The 21,273-nt window shown below is 47.4% G+C and overlaps 1 protein-coding gene across 9 annotated transcripts in view; it reads right to left on the reverse strand.

Annotated features, from left to right (window-relative positions):
- Positions 1-347: 347 nt before the first annotated feature.
- Positions 348-21,273, reverse strand: part of MPRIP (myosin phosphatase Rho interacting protein) — a 164,776-nt gene continuing 143,850 nt past the window's right edge. For 6 of the 9 annotated variants that reach the window (XM_037068876.1, XM_037068875.1, XM_037068871.1 and 3 more), the window contains 7 exons: positions 17,525-17,642; positions 16,100-16,259; positions 14,977-15,096; positions 14,076-14,162; positions 13,252-13,414; positions 5,487-5,572; positions 348-1,347 (listed from right to left, as the gene is read on the reverse strand). In XM_037068876.1, the coding sequence (XP_036924771.1) occupies positions 1,276-1,347; positions 5,487-5,572; positions 13,252-13,414; positions 14,076-14,162; positions 14,977-15,096; positions 16,100-16,259; positions 17,525-17,642 (806 nt within the window). In that variant the 3' untranslated portion in view covers positions 348-1,275. Of the gene's footprint in view, positions 1,348-4,934; positions 5,001-5,486; positions 5,573-13,251; positions 13,415-14,075; positions 14,163-14,976; positions 15,097-16,099; positions 16,260-17,524; positions 17,643-21,273 lie in introns of all 9 variants that reach the window. The other 3 variants (XM_037068877.1, XM_037068869.1, XM_037068870.1) reach the window with 2 other exon arrangements.

A 21,273-nucleotide genomic window follows, 5' to 3' on the forward strand; every position in this document is an offset into this window, starting at 1 on the left:
TGCCCCTTGCTGCTGAGGCAGCAGAGCTGGCTCCCCTTGGTTTCGTTATACTTCTTATCTCGGGATGAACAGCTTCCATGGGCCCATGAGAAAAGCTCCAATTTAAAGTCTTTACAAGAAGTGATGTAGAGTGTTTTGTGGCGGTTATAAAGGTCTTATTCAAATTGTTAAAAAATCAGAATTATTAGTACAGATTTAATTTAGGTTCTCTAAATGCTAAAAAAGAACTCTTCAGGTCTCAGACTAATTAGAGTTAAGAACACAAAATAATGGGCCGTTCTCGTCCAGTTGACATCCTCTGCACTTTCTCCTTGACTTAACATAAGGATCTTCGCCTAACCTTTTCGAAAGTAACATGAGGTTTATTTACAGAAAGGTTACAGAGATAAATCACCTGTCCCCACAAACTATACCTGGGGGAAGTTCATCATCATTGGCAATTACAGTCTGAAGCCCCAGGCCACAGGTCAACAGGCCAGGCAGGTGTGGAAAGACCAGACTGGCAACCAAGAAAGGACGGAGCGGAGGAAGGAATGAGAGGGCTGGGGTTTTGTGCAAGATTTAATAAAAAACAAACAAAAATAGGAAAGGCTGTTTTCAACATTTTCAAGGTTGTGAAAAGTTTACCACAATTATCTGGGGTGTGGTTCTAAGCTGCATTAGTGGAACAAATAGAAAATGCTGACCTTCCCCCAAGCTAACTGGTGGTGTACACCACGCCCTTCGCCCTGCTCCCCCAGCTCCTCCCATAGCTAGCAAGTTGTCAGTGTTGTAATCTAGGTAAAACCACATCCCAATGGCTTGTTCTCTCTCCAAGGGACCCAGTATGCAGCAGAGCTACAGGCCCCTGGGCCTGATTCCCTCTCTTTCCCCCTCTCCCCAATGTTCTCGGTGAGTCAGGGCCAGCTTATCAATAGGCTGCTGGGCCTTAATACTGACAGTGAGTGAGTGAGTGAGTGAGTGAGTGAGGCGGACGACAGCAGGGACTCCCAGCACAGACCCAGCTGGAGCAGATGGCCCTTGCAGCCCCCACTGCCTGGCTTGTTTCAGAAGGACCATGGAGTAACAGCTCAGACAGAGACAGGAGGAAGTTGGAATCAGCACAGCAGGGAATGGTGTGAACAACCCATAAACTAGTCTCTCATGCATCCATACCCACAGTTAATAATGACAATAACAATAATAATAATAAAAATAAAGGTACAGACAAAAAGTAGCATTTGGGTTGTGCTGCCACAAGCTGGGAAGGGTGCGTGTTCAATCGGAACAGGATAGTCAGTCTGTCTTCAAGTCCCTGGATTCGAAGAGCTTCAAGCGTTCTTGCACCGTCAAGCCTTCCTTCAGACTCTGGGGGAGAGAGCGGGAGAAAACCAGTTAACCAACAGGCCTATTGCTGGGGTGCAGGCTGCAAGCAGAGGGGTGTAGGGTGGGGGTGGGAAGAGCTCCTCAGAGATTAGTGGGGCATGCTAAGGAGAGATGGTCTCCTGTGAAATGGTGTTATCTGTATGAAAAAGGGGGGGGAGAATCAGAGAAAGAAGACCATTGAGTGTAAGAAGCTGAATTCCGAGCTTAGGGCTCTGCAGGCAAGCAGCTATTAGGCCAATTCAGCCAGGAAAAGAAGATTGTGCCAAGAACTAGAGAAGCAGCTATCCATGTCCTCCTGAGTGTGGGCCACGCCCCGTCTGCTTCCCAGGCAATCATCATTATCCAGAGGCCTAGGGCCCCTGGGGCACCACTGCCAGAGTGCAGGCCAGGGACCCACCTGCATTCTCCCTGGCAGCACTTGCTCTCAGACTCACCCCTTGCCCCTGCCCCCAGCATGAAAAAGCCTGGTAAATTTACTGTTATGGTGACTTGGGAATATGTCAACACATCTACTAAGATTTTCAAAATGTAAAACTGATAACACTGTTCTTATGGGACTCCGGGAAAGTTAAATCTGTGTGTCCCACTATGAGAGACACTTTACTCTTGGAGTCTCCCCAAAGGTTTAATCTCCATCACTTTAGAGCATGACTGGATGGTGGGATCCCAGCACCGGCTGGGACAGGCCTGGCTTCCTGGTTGCCATCAAAATCTTCCTGCAAATCTCAACACTGGACTCCAAGAAGCCAGTTCCCCCAGCTTCTGTGTGCCAGAGCTGACAAAGAGAGCTTGACAAGACACATGCAGCTCAAGGCTGGCCCCAGTGCAGGGCACAGATGACACCAGTTTCAGCTACATGTCAGAGCCGCTGGCCCTGCAGGCCTGGAGAGCCCAGCCTGTGGCTTCAGAGTGGGCACTGTAAGGGGATCTGTGTGACCGAGCTTCCTCTGAAGTCTGAGGGAAGTGGGCTGGGCCCTGGTGTCCCCCATCCTCACCAAGAATGGCTCTACTTGCTTTTTACACTGTGGAGTTGTGTAAATGATGCATGAAGTGACTTCAGAAAAACAAAACAAAATAAGGGGTCCCAGAGCTAGTCTTTTCTAACTCACTGGTCCAGATGGACCTCCACAGTAGGGTCACCTTTGAAGCTTGCCATTGAGTAGGTAAGAGAATAGAAAGAGATCCACATCCCATTCCAAACCAGAACTTCCCTTAACGCATGCAAGGCCTAAAATCCTCTCAAGTCACTTTTCCTAAGCACTTCAGGTCAGGAGGTGCTGTCTGCACAGCAGCCTGTTTCATCCAGGTGCTGGGCACAGGTGGGGTCACCCTGCAGAAGGCCACCTGGTTCTGTGCCATGCTGCTCTGTTCTGGTTGGGGACACGTCCTTGAGACAGCAGTGAACCACCACTCCTAGGACCTGAGGGACAGTGAGTATCCTGCCTCTGCACACTGCCAGACACCCTTGAGTGACAGTCCCTGCAGTGCTCAGGGACAGGAAGCTGGGGAGCAAGGCACGGAGGGGTAGTCCAGGCGATGACAGGTCCAAGGCGTCACACTCAGTGCCATGCACTGCCGCACACTCCAGCTGTTGAGCCCCCTCCCCGTGCACTTAGAAAAGGGCTCTCGGGGTGCAGTCAGCTCCCTTGGGGCTCACTCCTTCCACAGGGCTGGTCTGTCTGGTGAATACTCCATGAGGACCCCAGGAAAACGTGCTTTCTGGATGCCATCCCAGAAAAGCTGCACTGTTCTTAAGCAATAAGCTTGCTTTGACTTGACGGTGCTGAGACTTTCTGTACTTTTACGTGAGGCACGATGTTGAAACAGCATAAATGAAAGATGTAAGTCCATACACGTTAGGTCCCACCTCAAAAAGCACCAGTGACAGATTCGTTTCTACCGGACTTCATCCTCATCCTCCCATGGCGGGGTGGGAGTGTCTCCAAATACAATCACGGAAAAGAACAGCACAAACCCTCATCGGAGTGCCTGCTGACCTACCTGGCATCACCAAAGGTGTCCATGAGGCCATCTGCAAGGCCCCCACCTTTCTACCTGGGCCAGCAGGACTGCCCTGCACAATGAGGACTTCCTTCTCATACCATGAGTCACGGCCAGGGTAGCCACGGGTCTGCTCATGGTCAGGCCACATGTGAACCCACACCCTCCTCCGGGAGGCCCTCCCTGGGTGTGCCTACCAGTTTTCTTCCTAACTTGGTTCTAGCTGGTCCTGGCCAGTGTACCAGGTCCTTCCAGTGTACCCTGCTGCAGAGGACTTTTCAGTGACTTTCTGGCCTTTCACCCAGAGCCCCAGGACCACCCTCGCCCCCCGCCCCCCACCCATCCTGACAAGGTCGGTACTGCAGCAAGGCTTCTCTAGAAGGGTCCCAGCAGAAGCTGTGTCACTTGTTATTTACAGGTACAGGAGAACTTAGAGCAGGTGCAGTTAAGCCTCAAAAGAGTAGAATCTTCAAGATGACTGTAAACCAAATAACAACTTTTCCTTTTGCTAAACAGTGTTTTTCATGTCTAAAGAAAAAAAGTCGACACTAAATTTTCAATGACGTCTAAACAACATTTGGTTACAAGTGGCTTATGACTGAAGAAGAATAAATAAAACACCAACAAAATAAAGCTCTTCCTAAACAGCAAAACCTTCACCCCAGGGGGCGATGGGGCTTGTCCCAACGGAGGACGAGCTGTGGGTGAGTGAGGAGGAGCCTGTGCTGTCTGGCTCTGAGGCTGTGTCGGGTGTCGCTGTGGCAGGAGCCTGGCCCAGCATGTGTTTTCCCTGCTGCCCTTAGCCCCTCACCAGGGAGTGAGCAAGGTCACACCAGCTAGGCTGGTAAGCACAGTCTACAGTGAGGGCCCATGTGACCTGACGCCCGGCCCTCCTGTGGAGACCAGGAGGTCCAGGCTCAGTGCCACCGTCCTCCCAGTCATTTTCAAACAGATGGATGTCTCAGTGAGCTCTTCTGTGTCCTTACTGCCTTTCTTTATAGCACTGCCTTTAATGGCACCCGGTGAAAAACTTTTTCATTGTTAAAAAGGTCCTGGTGAAGCACCCAATCATATGTGGTCATCTTGCTCTGCCGAGTTGTTTTCCTAAGCCACGCCTGTGAGGGATCAGCTCCCTGCACACCCCAGCTTGCCCTGCCTCAGCCGCACACTGGGTGGGGGTTCTGCAGCACTGGGAGATTCTGCTTGTCAGTGGCTGCTGGTGGGTCAAGCCTGCCTCTTGACAGAAGGCAAGAGGGGTTTCCCCAGAGAAAGTGGAGCGCACACAGCATGCTGACCAGGGCCTGAGCCCACCCACGAAGCTGGCTCACCAAGCTGGAAGGGAAGCTCCTCTCCGCCAGGGGTCAAGTCTGTTACAAGGTTATAGTGCCAGTTAACTCTCCAGAACAGGTTAAAATAATTTCACTTGGATTGTGTATGTGCTTGTTGGAGCATCATGAATTAAACAAAGACACAATAAAACAAGGAGCTTGCTGTGGAGGTGTGAGCAGTGCATGCAGGTAGCACCCTCTGGAGGGCAGCAGGTGGGTGGCTGGTAAGAGGTGGTTTACCTACATGACAAGGGACCTGGAAGCGGGCTCGTTTCAGTTATCCCATGAGACCTGCTCAATTACGGACTGTCAGAGGAAAGAGCAAAAAGTAAGACACATACAAAAAATCCTAAAAGCAACATGCTCATCACTCCCCACCCCCCGCCCACCCTTCTCTTGTGGAGGCGGCAGTGGGGCAAGGACTGATTGATCACTGGGGATTTGCTACTATGAGGTTGGGGGGAGAGGGTCAGGCAGCTTCCTTTCCCAAAGGCAGGTAGAGTCAGTATTCAACTAGGGGAGAGCAAGGTAGAATTCACTCCACGCCCTGCTCCTCACAGGCCTGGCCCTCCCACTGTGCCTGTAGGAGCTGGTTCCACTGCTGCATGAGGGAGATAAGAAGCTTGAAGTCACCAGAGCTGGTGCCAAAGGGAAAGCATGTGGGGCCAGGCGAGTTCTAGGCCCTGGGGACCTTCCACTGCTGCCTGTCCTGGGCGCTGACTGGTGCTCCTCTCCCAGGCCTCTGCCAACCTCCGCGAGCCCCACATACCCAACTCTGGATCCCAGACCCACCTTGGATCTGATGTTCCTGAGTTGCCGACTCACACAGGATCTGTCCTTTTTTAGGAAGTCAGGGTTGCTTTTAGATTTCATTATATCTGAAGAAACAAACAAACCTATTACTTTGTTTTTCAAAGTCCTTTGGAACCTTAGTAAATCTCTAAAAATTCCCAAGCTGATTTTAGTGCCATAAACTTGACATTTCCTTTAAAAACGTTAAGAGTAATCAAAGCCAATAACCATAAAACATACTAGATCTCCTCCAGAACAATTCAAAGCACAACTGGAGGACATCTGTGTGTGGGGCATTTAGTCATCACCCCAACATGGGTCTGACTGTAGGTGAAGCTGTGCTCTCTGTGGGGACCGCTTGGGACCCCTCCCTCTGGGGCTGCGCCTTACGGGCTGAGCAGAACAACTGTCCCCATGATTCATTTGCCCACCTTCCTTCTGAGAAGCCAGGACTGTTGTAACACAAGAGTCAGACCGACTCCTCGTAATCCACCCCGCACTGAGGCAACCATTAACAGCATGGTGTCCTGTCCTTTAAACTTCTGGAAAATGACTGCTTAAACAAACATACCCTGGGCCACATCATATGTCCTGGGTGTGTGGTTTAAAAAAAAAACAATATATTTATTGCTCTCTATTCATGTCAAAACAAAAGCATCTGATCTTTTAAGAAAAAAACTTATTTTTCTGGGTCCTTTGTTGTCTCCTGTGATAGCCTTTGTTTTTGAAGTCTATTTTGTCTGGTATAGGTATTGCTACCACAACATTTTTTTGTTGTTTCCATTTTCATGAAATATATTTTCCACCCCCTTACTTTCAGTTTGGATCTTAAGTGAGTCTCTTATAGGCAGCATGTGTAAGGGTATTGGCTTCATACCCATTCAGCCATTGTATATGTTTTTTTGATTGGAGCATTTAATTTGCATTTAAAGTAAGTATTGATAGGTAAGTATTTATTGGCACTTAACTCTTCGTATTTTTTATCTTTTCTTCTTAAAGAAAACCGTTTAACATTTCTTATAATACTGATTTGGTGGTGATACACTTTTTTGGCTTCTTCTTGCCTCAGAAGCTCTTTATTTGTTCTTCAATTCCAGACGACAGCTTTGCTGGGTAATCCTGTTTGTAGGTCCTTGCTTTTCATCCCTCTGAACATTTCTTGCCAGTCCCTTCTGTCCTACGAAGTTTCTGTTGTACTTCTTAATCCCTTGGACACTTTCTTATAGGGAACTAACTGTATTTCTTCTGCTGTTTTTAAGATTCTCTTTGTCTTCAACCTTTTGCGTTTTAATTATGATGTATCTTGGTGTGAGCCTTTTGGGTTCACCTTGTTTGGTGCTTTCTGAACTTGTATTTCTAGTTCCTTCGCCAGGTTAGGGAAGCTTTCTGTCATATTTTCAAATAGCTTTTCAATCTTTTGCTTTATCTCTTCTCCTGCCAGCATCCCTATGATGTGAATGTTGGACACTTGAAGTTGTTCCAGAGGCTCCTTACAGTATCCTCAATTTTTGCATTCCTTTTTCTTTCTGCTGTTCTGATTGGGTGTTTTCTGCCTTGTTATCTTCCAAATTGCTGATTTGATTCTCTACTTCATCTTTTCTACTGTTGATTCTCTATAACGTATTCTTTATTTCAGTTACTGTATTCTTCACGTCTCACTGGTTCTTTATGTTCCTATCTGTATTTTTATGTTCCCTATGTCTCTTCTGAAATGCTAAGTTCATCTACTGTTCCTCTAAGTTCACTGAGCAACTTTATCACCAGTGTTTTGAACTCTGTATCTAGTAGATTGCTTGTCTCCTTTTTATTTAGTTTTATTCCTGGAGTTTTTTCCCTGTCCTTTCGTTTGGGCCATGTTTTGCTGTCTCCTCATTTTGGCAGTTTCTATGTGCCAGGCAGAGTTGCTACATCTCCCAATCTTAAAAGAGTGGCCTTGTATAGTAGGTGTCCTATATTGCTCTGTGGTATAGTCTCCCTTGTCACAGGAGCCTGGCACTCCAGATGTACCCTGAGACCAACTGGAAGGGAGTCCTGGCTGGGAGCACAGCAGAGGAGCTGCTTTGCAGGGGCCAACTCTATGGAGTAGGACTTGCTTCAGCAGGGCTCTGGTCCCAGTGAGTCCGCCCCTTGAGTGTGTTGCTCATGGAGGTGGTTGCTTGGTACTTTGGTGTAGACTAAAGCTGTCTGCCAGGTGCACTGGCCAAGGTCAGCCATTGCCTGTGCTCTTCCCAGGGCCACCCAGCATGAGCTACAGAATGGTAAGCAGATGGCTGCTCCTTGTGCTGGGCTAGGACATACCTGGGAAAGACCAAACTGTGAACCCAAGCTGGCTGACACTACTGCTAAGCCTTGGGACACTTAGCAAGAGGTGTGGGGCATGCCAAGGCCAGATACTCTTTTTTTGGAGGGGGTGTTGTGAACCATTGAGGGGCTTTTTAGTAAAGCCTGCAGCAAGTCAAGACAGGCCATTTGTATGGAAAAGCTACTGGAAACTGCCTGGGTGGACCTGCAAATTGGATAGGGCAGGATTCTTAAGGAATCACTGGGGTGGGGGAACAGCCTCCTAGGACTCAGGAGATTCAGTGAGACTCAGAAATGGTACCCACCTGTTGAGGGGAGGGCTCAGCAAAGTGACAATAGCCTCTCCCAGCACTTCTGCTTGGGAGAAAGCTCCCTCTCCTATTCTAGCCTGAAAGCCAGACAATTCAGTTCCTCCTCGCATATTCCACCTTTTGAGTTGCTGCCCCAGTGTTAGAGCTCGGAGTGAGAGAATCTGAGTAAGTTGAACAGACCCTTTAAGAGGAACTTCCTGGGACTCAGGGAGCCCTCTGCCTCACTCAGCCTCAATCCCCACTGGTTTTTAGAGCCATAAGTTGTTGGGATTTCTCGTTCCAGCTCTGTATTCCTGGGCTGGATGCCTGGTGTGGGGCCAGGCCTCTTGACTCCTCAGGAGGGAACATCCACATCTAAGATATCTGTTCCGATTTTTATCAACCACTCACGGCTGTTGACCAGAACGTTCTGCATCTCTGTCCCTCCTACCAGTTTCAATGTGGCTGCTTCGTTATATTTTCAGTTACAGGACTTTTGTTCAGCCTGAGTTAATGTGATTCTGAAGGAAGGCTCTTCTGTAGTTTAGTTGTAATTCTGATGTGATTGTGGGAGGTGAGTGCATTGTTTACCTATGCCTTGATCTTTTTAAAAATATATTTTATTGATTATACCATTATAGTTGTTGTTCTATTCCCCCCTTCATTCTCCTCCACCCTGCACACCCCTCCACATTCGCCCCTTTAGTTAGTGTCCATGTGTCATAAGTTCTTTAGCTTCTACATTTCCCATACTATTCTTACCTTCCCCCTATTTTCTACCTCCCACCTGTGCTTATTCTCTGTATCTTTTCCCTCTCTCTCCTCCTCCCACTCCCCTGTTGCTAACCCTCCATGTGATCTCCATTTCTATGGTTCTGTTCCTGTTCTAGTTGTTTGCTTAGTTTGTTTGTTTTTGTTTTAGGTGTGGTTGCTAATAATTGTGTTTGCTGTCATTTTACTATACGTGATTTTTATCTTCCTTTTCTTAGATAAGTCCCTTTAACATTTCATATAATAAGGGCTTGGTGATGATGAACTCCTTGAACTTGACCTTATCTGAGAAGCATTTTATCTGCCCTTCCATTCTAAATGAAAGCTTTGCTGGATAGAGCAATCTTGGCTGTAGGTCTTTGGATTTCATGACTTGGAATACTTCTTTCCATTCCCTTCTTGCCTGTAAGGTCTCTTTTGAGAAATCTGCTGACAGTCTGATGGGAACTCCTTTGTAGGTGACTGTCCCCTTAGCTCTTGCTGCTTCTAGAATTCTCTTCTTCATTTTATTTATTTATTTTTAATATATTTTATTGATTATACCATTACAGTTGTTCTATACCCCCCTTCCTTCCCCTCCACCCACACACTCCCTCCCCCACTATTCTCCCCCCCTTAGTTTATAACCACGTGTCTCAATTTCTTTAGATTCTATATTTCCCCCACTATTCTCGCCCTCCCATCTTTGTATTTTCTACCTACTGTCTATGCTATTTTCTGTGCCTTCTCCCCCCTTCTCCTCCTCACCCACCCCTGTTTCTAACCCTCCATGTGTTCTTCATTTCTATGGTTCTACTCCCGATCTAGCTGTCCTCTTGGTTTGCTTTTGTTTTAGGTGTGGCTGTTAATAACTGTGTGTTTGCTGTCCTTTCACTGTTAATATTTTTCATCATCTCTTTCTTATGTAAGTCCCTTTAGCATTTCATATAATAAGGGCTTGGTGATGACAAACTCCTTGAACTTGACCTTATCTGAGAAGCACTTTATCTGTCCTTCCATTCTAAATGAAAGTTTTGCTGGATAAAGCAGTCTTGGCTGTAGGTCTTTGGATTTCATGACTTGGAATACTTCTTTCCAGCCCCTTCTTGCCTGTAAGGTCTCTTTTGAGAAATCCGCTGACAGTCTGATGGGTACTCCTTTGTAGGTGACTGTCCCCTTATCCCTTGCTGCTTCTAGGATTCTCTCCTTCATTTTAGTCTTGGCTAATGTAATTATGATGTGCCTTGGTGTGTTCCTTCTTGGGTCCAACTTCTTTGGGACTCTCTGAGCTTCCTGGATTTCCTGGAAGTCTATTTCCTTTGCCAGATTGGGGAAGTTCTCCTTTATTATTTGTTCAAATAAGTTTTCGACTCGTGGCTGTTTCTTTCCCCCTTCTGGTACCCCTATAATCCGGATGTTGGAACGTTTAAAGATGTCCTGGAGGTTCCTAAGCCTCTCCTCATTTTTTTGAATTCTCATTTCTCCATTCCTTTCTGGTGGGATGTTTCGTTCTTCCTTCTGGTCCATTCCATTGATTTGAGTCCCAGTTTCCTTTCCATCGCTATTGGTTTCCTGGACATCTCCCTTCATTTCAATTAGTTTAGCCTTCATATGTTCCTCTAATTTGTGACTGTACTCTACCAATTCTGTGAGCATCCTGATAAATAGTGTCTTAAATTGGGCTTCTGAGAGGCTGGCAATCTGTTGGTCGCTTAGAGTTATTGGCTCTAGGACTTTGAGTTCTTCTTGAGCCATCTTTTGGGCTGTTCGTGCCTGTTAAGTAGCAGGATTGGAGCCCTAGGTTTTCACCAGAGCAGGGCAACTGAGTCTCTGGGTTGTGATGTTGTATGTGGGGGCGGGGTCAAAGAGGGACAATGGCTTCCCTCTGCCGTCTGCTGCCGCGGCCCCCAGCAGCACCAGGCCCACACGTTTTGTTCCACTGCACACGAGTGTGCCACCGCTGTCAGCCCTCCACCACTGGGTTCGCCCCCTGGGGCCTGTGTGGTCAGTCTCACTGTGCGCGAATGTGCGACTGTGGTCAGTCTGCCCCACACCCCGAGTGGTTCCGGGCTGCCTGCACGCCTAGGTCGGGGGATCTGTCCTCCCCGACCTCGCTCCACTGCTGGCTCCACCTCTCTTACCGTCCTCGTTGAACGGTTCTTAGCTGTCGGACTTCCATATAATTCCGTTTTCTGGTCTCTGGGTGTGTCTTAGTTCTCCAAAACTTTTGTTGTATTCAAACTTGGTTGTGGGAGAAGGCACAGTGTTTCCACCTATGCCTCCATCTTGGCGGAAGTCCTCCTAGAATTCTCTCCTTCATTTTAATCTTGGCTAATGTAATTACGATGTGCCTTGGTGTGTTCCTTCTTGGGTCCACCTTCTTTGGGACTCTCTGAGCTTCCTGGACTTCCTGGAAGTCTATTTCCTTTGCCAGATTGGGGAAGTTCTCCTTTATTATTTGTTCAGATAAGTTTTCCACTTGTTGCTGTTCCTGTTCTCCTTCTGGTACCTCTATAATTTGGATGTTGGAACGTTTAAAGATGTCCTGGAGGTTCCTAAGCCTCTCCTCATTTTTCTGAATTCTTGTTTCTTTATTCTTTTCTGTTTGGTTGTTTCTTTCTTCCTTCTGGTCCACTCCCTTGATTTGAGTCCCAGTTTTCTTCCCACCACTATTGGTTCCATGTGCATTTTCCTTAATTTCACTTAGTTTAGCCTTCAGTTTTTCATCTAATTTATGACCAAATTCAACAAATTCTGTGAGCATCCTGATCACCAGTGTTTTGAATTGTGCATTTGATGGGTTGGCTATATGTTCATTGCTTAGTTGTATTATTTCTGGAGTTTTGATCTGTTCTTCTGTTTGGGTCATTTTTTTTGGTCTTGTTGAGGCTGTTACATTGAGGGGCGGAGCCTTAGGTGTTCACCAGGGCAGGGCAACCCAGTCGCTGGGTTGTGATGCTATGTGTGGGGGAGGGGCCAGAGAGGGAACAATGGTCCTTGCTCTGCTCTCTGCTACTGGATTTCAGTCACTGCCACTGCTTCCCCCAAGCAACCTGGGCTCTTCTGGTGCTCATTCCAAGGTGAGTGGGCTTATGTACCTTCTAGGACCCTGTGGGTCTCTCCAACAAACTCTCCTTTGAGGCTGGGAATCTCTCCTCCCAGCGCCTCAACCCCCACAGGTGTTTTCAATTATGTTTTGAGGCTTTATTTCCTAGCGCTGGGACCCTACATTGTGTGGTCTGTCTTGCTCCACAATTTTGCCTGGTTTTCTGTGCACGAATGTGGTAGTGTCTGGTCAGCCAGCTGCCTTGCACATAGTGTCCTGCTTCACAATTGCCGCATCGCTGGGTCTGCCCATTGCCACCCTGCACCCGGGGTCTGCCAGCTGCCACCTGCGTGCGCAGGGTCCACCAGCTGCTGCCTTGCACACCAGGTGCTGGTGCTTTTTTTGCTGCGACCCCTCTCCACCTGGCCGCTTGACTCCCGCCTCTCCTACTGGTCTGGATGAATGTGTGCAGAGGAGTTAAAATAACTCCTTGGTTGTGGGACTTCTATAGAGTTCAATTTTCTGTCAGTTCTGGTTGTTATTTTGTTTCTAAATCTTTGTTGTTGTTCTTATTTTGGTTGTGTGAGGAGGCACAGCATGTCTACCTACACCTCCATCTTGGCTGGAAGTCCTGCACTTGTTTTTTTTCCCGGGAGTTAAATTAGCAGGTCACAGGATGTATACATTCTCCCCCTAATTCTAAGTCATCCTCTCTCGCTGTCTCCTGGCTACCTGGGGCTTTCCTCTGAAGCAACCACTGTTATCATTTCTTTACCCACCCAAAGTCAGCCTATAGTTGGATCTTAAATTCTGTCTCAATGCCTTCCAGAAAGACTGCTGCCTTATCACCCAGCAGTGATGCAAACAGTTTTCTCTCCACCCAGTTGTCAGGACAGCTACTATCCTTAATCTCTGGCTAGCTGAGAGAAAGAAGTTGAATTTTTTGGATAGTGGTGATCTAAGACATCTTTTCATTAGGAAGTACCCTCCCCTAGCTCCTCCTCCCATGGCCATCCACAGATTTTATTGTAAAACCCTAGGATTAAACAACTAGTGAGAGCCTCCTCCACCAAACTGTTCTTCAGGAAAATGGAAAAACGCAACCTGTCATTACTACAAAAATACGCGCTGATGGTGTGATTTCCCTTAAAAGCAATCAACACAGTGTCTGCCACCAGTGCACCTACAGGAAGTTTCCTGCCCCAGGGCACCTGCCAGCTCCCAGGCCAGCGTCCCTCTGGCTGTTCTCTGTGAGGAGATATACAAGTCTAAAATCAGAAACATAAAATCAATTCTCTGCTCTCACTCAAGGCCCAGTTAATTCTATGAACAATCCCCACGAGTTGCTGAGTCACAACCCAGAGTGTGAATTGCTCACCATATCCTGACACAGGGGTGTTCTCAGGGGATTTTTCACCCAGTGCTTCTGTGGCTGTTTTCAGCTGCTCTTTTAACCTGCTGATATCACAGTCAGCCTTTGCCCTCACGATGCTGAGCTCTGTGTAGATGTCTTTGTACTTGTCACTAGCATATTTCTTGTCCTTGAAGATAAAAGGTCAGAGAAAACAGTGGTTACAACCAGGCCAGGCAATCTGTCTCCCACGGGTTGGAATGCCTCTGCCAATTGCCTGGGAAATGCATCAGTAGCAGGGGAGGCAGGCTGACCCTGCCTGGTCTTCCAAAGGCAGAAACTGGACAGAAACTGAAATAGGCACAGAGTCTCCATCTGAACAAGGACAAGATCCTGGGGAGCTCTTGCAAGCTCAGGCATAATGTGGGCTGGCCAACCCATCAAGGACCACCAAGGACCTCCCTATAAAAGGAGTTTTACAGGACCAGCCTGTAAAACTCCCTCTCTGTCTTACATTTCCTAAGGAATCCTAGTGGACAATGGCAACTGATTGAACTGTTGCTTCCTAGGATGACATTTCTCTCAGGTCTCACTGTCCTGCCAAAGAACAATGGAGGCATGGAGAACAACCAGGATACCAGGTATACTTCTTATTTTTACCATATCTGCATGAAGTGGGTTTTTAAGAGAATTCAAATTTGAAAACACATGCCTCATGAAAATAAAGTCTATTCTAGAACACCCTGAGATACTTGCTGAGCATAGGGACCTTTGTGAGCTCTGCAGACAAGTGTCCCTACCCCACTCTGAGCCCATCCTGCAGACCCCCCCTGTGGGGGGTGTGCCCGTACCCGCAGTGCTGTCTGGAGCTCATCCTTGAGAGAGCTGATCTCCTGTTTTAGATACTGTATTTCCGATTCCTTGACTCGTAGTAAGACCTAGAAGGAGAGAGCAAAAGGACTTTTGAGTCTTTAAAGCAAAGACTGAGCAGAGAACTTCCCTCCACACAATGAGGAGCAGGCAACTTTCTTCTCATCCTCACCAATATACAATGGAAAATGCCAGCAAATAAAATTTAAACATGACTAACAACTTAAACATTACATACAGACACAGAAAGAGGAAGAAAAAAATTGTGGCAATTCCTCCTAGACATGAGGACCCTGGTTCTCAGCCTGGGACCAAGGACTGAGCCCGAGATAGTGTCCATGAAGATGTCCTATTGAAACTTTTGTTGAATGTACTCTCCCTCTTCCACATCTTTTAGTAAGAAATATTTTCATGATGAAATTTTAATTGAATGGGAAGAAATCTAAGTGCTTTCACAATTGCTGTATGGATAAGGCTGTCTTTTACATGAAAATTAATCATTCTACCTTAAGATGAACCTACCAGATTCTGAATAATAGAGTGTTATAGAATCTCAAGCAGCTACAGTGTCCACATAGTTATTAACTTTTGTTTTAGGTGATCAATGTTTGTGGTGTGGCAGAAGCAGAGGAGGGGAGAGGAGCAGAGTGAGAAAGGGGTTAAAGGTCCCCACAGCACAAGAAGGGTCCCATGGTGCCTGGAAGCTAACAGTTTTCTTTGGCTGTCCTGGGGTGATTTGGATCTTTCACGTTCTTTCCCTCCAGCTGCCTCCAGGTCTCATCCCTGTAATGATTCTATAAGCTTTGGGCCACTCCTTGATCCCCACTTAGGGCTTATGCAGTGCAGAGCTGGGTGAAGAGGGAGTCAGGCTCCAAGCAGTACCTCTAACTCATAGGCATCCTTGCCCTGCGTGAGGGGCGAGCCAGCAGCCTCCCCACCAGCATCTCCCGTCAGCAGTGTCCGCAATCGTGCAATTTCCGCAGCCAGGCGGTTGTTCAGCTCCTGGGGTCAGCAACAACAAAACAGGGATGCTCAACAGAGATTCTTGGGGACCTCAACCACATAACACAACCAGGAGAGGTTGCTCTCTCATAACACTAAGCAGAAATGAGCAGACACAGGCAGTCATGAGCGGTGCTTGTGCGCACTATAGCTTTTTAGGTTTAACACACGCAGGTATAACAGCCTGCAATTTAAATCCCTGTAGAAGCCATCTGCGTGGCACTGTATTTTGTAGAATTGTGTATGCAGGGTTCCACTATCCTTGATACCTTTTTAACACTATTACTAGTGGTAATCTGTGTCATGGTGTGTCCCATTTGAGCTTCTATACAATTAGGTTCTCCAGCTCCCCTCCCACTCATTTTCTCCACCTTCTTTCTAACTGACAAATGGTCATCAGGCCACTGCAGTGACTAAGTGGAAACAGTCCTGCTGCAGCGCCCTCATACGGATTGGCCATGGGCCTGTGGAGGCCTTGCACCTAAACCCGGCCAACATGTCTGTCTGCTCAGTGCCTGGGGATATGAGCAGTGGGTTGTGAGGATGGTGCTCCAATTTGGTACCCACGCAGCTTTTATCAAACTAAAGCTACCTCTAGTCTACCCATTAGCCAGGATTTTAAATGCATCCCAATTTTCTGAGAGGTAGGCAAATTTTGAGAATACCCTGACAAAAATAAATGTGAGCAGTATATGGTCTTGACTGGGAGACATTTATACCTGGTCCTAGACTTGGGGACAGGAAACCTGGACAGGGTACAATGACCCTGCCAGGCCCTACTAAGCAACAACAAAGCAGAAATTCAGAGACACTCAGAAGAGACTGAGACACCTCAGAGTCCAAGCGTAAACACCTGGTTCATGTAGCAGGATAGCCACCACTCTAGCATCTGCAGTGAGTTTCTGTCAACACACTGGCAGATGTCAGATGTTGTGGGGGTGCTTGTAGAGAGTTGGGGCCACCCTGAAGTTGAGGCGTGGCCCCTAGCTGAGCATGGGCTCACCTGGTTGTGGGCGTTGAGCTCCTGGTTCTCGCGTTGGCACTGCCGTAGGGCCTGCCGCTCAGCCTCTAGCGCCTGGGCGAGGTGGGCATTCTCCAGGCACTTCTGTGAGTACTGCTCGGAGAGGACCTCCAGCTCCCGCTGCACCGACTGCAACTCCTCCCTGGGGACAGGGCACCACTCACTCATTTGCCCCCTCCCCACCCCAGGGCCTAAGCCTCTACAGGTTCTGTGTCCCCACTGTGAAGCTTGAGGGGCGACAACAGAAAGAACTGCTGAGCAACACAGAGCAGGCCCTATGCATTTTGTTTCTCAAAAAGTTTGTACCCAACTGAAGAGAAAACTTAAAAAGTACTTCAAGTTTACAGACATCTATGCTGTGCCCTTCTCTCACCCTCTTTCAAGTAACTTAGCAGTCTGACAGACAAAACCTCTCTTGTGAAGTCAGGAGAGAATTCATTTACTTGTGCTAAAACAAATGTCTTGTTTCCAACAGAAGTCAGATTTGCACTTTGTTTTCAGCTCTAACTTTTGAGGCACTCTTTGTCTGATAATGCAGTCCAAGACTCTATTAACCCATAAAAAATCAAAGCATCACAATGATGTTCTCTGTCACCCCAGACTCCTCGAGAAGGGCTGGATGTCCCATGGGTAGAGCTGAGGACATGGGGCCTCAGGGCAAGACATCCAGGCCCTGCACACCGTCACCACCCCCTCCAGCCAGGATGAGCGTGACAGCAGTCCACAGGAGGCCACCCACTCAGCCCTGGCTCTGACTGCACTAAACGGGAGCCCTGGAAGAGGCAGGGATCTCAATTCTTTCATATGACAAAACTGGCTCTGCATGACTTTCACAGTGACCAATTCAAGAGCTCCAAGTAGTGGTAGGTCTCAGAAGGAAAAATATGAGCAGCTATGCTGCTGTATTCCCTCCAGTCTCTTGCTTATAAAAAGGCAATCAGCACATGTACTTTTTAAAAAAACATAGGGTACATGGCCACTTCCGCAACGCAGTCATAAAGTGTCAAGCATCAGGCCCGAGACCAGATTCCTTTCTCTCGAGCTACTGAGGGGGCAGCAGCTTATGGACAGAGTGAATTCTGTGCATGGCCTGAGAGGAGTCCTGAAAAATGGCTAATAGGTATAAAATTTCTGTTCCCGTACCTCATTCTCTAGAGTTTGATAATCAGTTTCTATTTGTTTTAGTAACAGGAAGCCCTTGGGCCATGAGAACCAGTGGCTTGCTGTTCCTCAATGGCACTCGGCCCCTCTGGAAAAAAGGCTCTGGGCTGCCCTCAGTGCCCATGGACCTGAGGAACCCCCTCAGGAACTCCATCTGTGTGGCTCCCACAAAAACACAGGAAAGGCACCCCTTCCCATCTTAAAGGCCACCCTCCAGACCCTCCTGAGGGTAGGAAACCCACTTACAGATACTGCCGTCGCAGGGCCTCAATGTCTGAGTTGATGCTGCTGATCTGGGACCGCTGGCTCTTCTCCAACTCGCGTTCCATCTCCTCCCGGTGGGCATTCTTCATGGCTTCAATGGCTGTGGGCAAGGACATGGCCATCAGCACTAACAGCCTGGGGGGCCACGTAAGACAATATGACAGCTCCCCACGGTTACTGCTTAACTCATTGTAGCCAGGCTGCCTCTCCCAAACTCATTCTCTAGGGTGGCTACAGGTGCATTTGTTCTTTTGATGTTAAATGAAGACCAAACTGATTGAAGAAATGTCAATGTTAAATTCAAGCATGAGTTTGTAAAACAAGCAAGCTTTTAGGTTAGTTTATTTTCCTTCTAGGTACTGAAGCAATAAACCACTGTAAACCACAATTACATAAAGGGAGGGCAACACAAAAGCAACGGCACTGTGTTTTCTCAGGACACAGCGCCATTTGCTTTGTACAAAGATTTTTTGTCAGGTAGAAGCTATAGTCTGATGTTATAGGCCACTCTATGCAGAGGTCTTATGCTGCCAGGTGCCTGTCTGCCAGAGGGGAATGCCACCAATGGGGCTGACGAGGCTGAGGGAGTCACATGTGTAACGGGGTGTGCTGGAGGTCAGCGAGCTGGAGTGCTGGCTTTAGGCTTGCAAGCTCCCCGCAGAGAGTACTGTCAAAGAAAAATCTCAGGGGAGAATCCAGGATGGTGGTGGGATGGGTGAAAGTTACACTTGTATCATTCCCAGTCTAAACTGGAATTAAATTAAAATACAGAACAAGTAACCTGGATAACTGACAGAACACTAGTCTCATAACCAAGGATTTGCAGAAGTCACATTGAAACTGATAAGAATAGCTGAGATTCCAGAAAAGCTGGTCCTGCACCCATGTGCGGCTATTGAGAATTTGGAGGGATATCTCAGCTGCAAAGGTCCTCTCTGAGGAGTAATATATCCTCAAGCCCAGAGCACCAGAGCCAGGAACTGGAGACCATATAACATCTGGCTGTGAAAATCAGTGGGGATTGTGGATTGTGTCTGCTGGGAATAGAAAGGAGTCTGCTAGAAACCCAGCTCCCTCTCTCAAAGGCCAATGTACAAAATATAATCAGAGGCTACTCCCCCTGGTGTTCAGCAGAGGGACAGCAGATTGTAGTGAACTGGACTTCTGTGAGGACAAACTGGGTTGGGTGGCTCCAGGGAGAAAGCAGAAGGAACAGCTGCCAGGGTCCCTGTGCTGAGTCCTTCTCCCAGCCGCCCACAGATGCCATCTCTCCTGGGCTGAGCACCCCCCTCCCTACAGCATCAGCCTACAGGAATGCACTATAACTAGCCCCACCCTCTGACTCCCTGTCCTCCTATCCTGCTGAGCTCATGACTACAGAGGAGTCAGCTGCCTTAGTCCACGGCATGTAGACTTTTCTGAAGGGCTCTTGAGGGTGAACCCAGTGTACGTGACAGAGACTGAGTTGTATGGCTCTGGAACAGGGACCATCCCCCACCCCCAACATCCACTAGCCCCATCCTCACAATTGCCCACAGCCTCATCTGCCAAACTCATACCCTGCAAAAATAGTCAGCTGGCTATGGCCAGCCTGGACTTTGGTGCATACTCTCTTGGAAGACTCTCAAGGAGATATGGACAGACTAAGTTGTGTGGCTCTAGGGTGAAGGCCATTTTCTCCTTACATGCCTGACTGGTGCTACCAATCCTGTGCAGAGCCCTCCTATCATATGGTGAAACTGTGGTCTCTTTGGGCCTGAAAAACTCTGCTGGCTGGCCTCAGCACCAGCAGATAACTCCGAGACCCCACCCCACCGATTCTGATCTGTACCGGTCTTATGAACACCACTTACCCCTTCCTGCTGACTCACTGAAAAGTATACTACACAACTGTCAAAAAAAATTGCATAACGCCAGAAGCTCTTTCAGTGACTGAGTCTGATAGGCAGCAGTTAGAGGCAGATTGTAGGGTGCCTTGGGCCTTTTGCTGACCTGCTTCCAGGTTCAGTGCTGGCCCTGGTCACCAACTTGGCCTCTCCCATGCACACTCAGGCCCAGCAGAAGAGTCACAAACTGGGGACTGATTTGTAGCATCAAACAGGTAGCTTTGACATTGACTTGCATCACAGTTCCTCCCACAAGGCCCCAGAACCAACACATAGGTAGAGGAATTCAGATCACAAAGCAGGAACCACTTAGTTTCACAAGCAGCAGGTCCAAAGGGAGATCTTGGCAAACAAAAGACTGCTGGGGTGAATTCTGCTAGTGGGGTCAGTCCCCACACAGCAGAACTGTACACTTCCACTAGGGTTGATCTTCACAGTCAGCCAGCTCAAGGGTCAAATACACCAATGGAGGAGCCAACAGCAATCAAGACTCAACAACAATAGGAGGTGACACATAACCCATAAAAGAGACATTTCTGGGGAACCTGGCTCAGGTGATCAAGGAGACTGCATCACTGAGCCCCCACAGGACACCCACTAACCTAAGGCCACCCTACCAACCACAAGGCATAGCAGCTTTACCTAGTACACAGAAACAAACATAGAGAAGCTGCCAAAAGGAAAGATAAAGAAACATGCCCCAATAAAATAACAGAAGAAAACTTCAGAAGAAGAACCAAATAAAATAGAGGTAGGCAATCTACCAGATACAGAGTTCAAAGCAATGCTTATAAGATTGCTCAAAGAATGGAGAAGAATGGATGAACTCAGTGAGAATTTAAAGAGTAAACAAAAAAGGACAGAGAAACCATAAAAATGAACCAAGCATAAATGAAGACTACAATATCTAAAAGAAGAATACACTAGAAAGAATGGCATGTTAGATGAAGCAGAGGATGCAATCAGCACTTTGGGAGACAAAGCAGAAAACAATCAGGGCAACAAAAAAACAAATGAGAATAGTTTAAGGGATCTCTGGAAAAACATCAAGCATAACAACACCTGCACTACAGGGGTACCAGGGGAGAAGAGGGTGAGCAAGGGATTGAGAACCTACTGGAAGAAATAATGACTAAAAATTTCCTGCACCTGGTGAAGGAAAAGGACACCCAAGTACAGGAAGCACAGAGAGTTCCAAACAAGATGAACCCAAAAGGGCACCAAGACACATGATAATAAAATGGCAAAGGTTAATGACAAAGAGAGAGTCTTAAAAGCAGCAAGAGAAAAGCAGTTAGACAGTTGATTTCTCAAAAACAAACATTTCAGGCCAGAGGGACTGGCGAGAAATATTCAAAGTAATGAAAAGCAAGGACCTACAACCAGGATTACTCCACCCAGCAAGGCTAACATATGAAATTGAAGGGGAAATAAAGGGCTTCCCAGACAAGAAAAAGCTAAAGGTATTTATTACCACTAAACCAGAAGCGCAAGAAATGTTGAAAGGACTGGGAGGAGGGTCCTTTCAACAGGAAGGGATTTTATCCCTGAAGAGATAAAAAAACCAGATTCAGCCCTGGCCAGGAGGCTCAGTTAGCAGGAGCATTATTCCATACACTAAAAAGATTGTGGTCTGACCCCTGGTCAGGGCACACATCCATGTTGCATGTTCTATCCCTGTTCAGGGTACATATGGGAGGCAACTGATGAATGTTTCTCTCTCGATCTCTTCCTTCATCTCTCTAAAATCAATAAAAACATCCTTAGGTAAAAATTAAAAAAAAATAACAAGAACCATATATATGCTGTACACAAGACACCCACATCAAAATAAAAGATACACTA

This window comes from Sturnira hondurensis, unplaced genomic scaffold (assembly GCF_014824575.4).
Source record: "Sturnira hondurensis isolate 20B ecotype Veracruz unplaced genomic scaffold, ASM1482457v3 Scaffold0018097, whole genome shotgun sequence".
In the NCBI taxonomy this organism is placed as follows: domain Eukaryota; kingdom Metazoa; phylum Chordata; class Mammalia; order Chiroptera; family Phyllostomidae; genus Sturnira; species Sturnira hondurensis.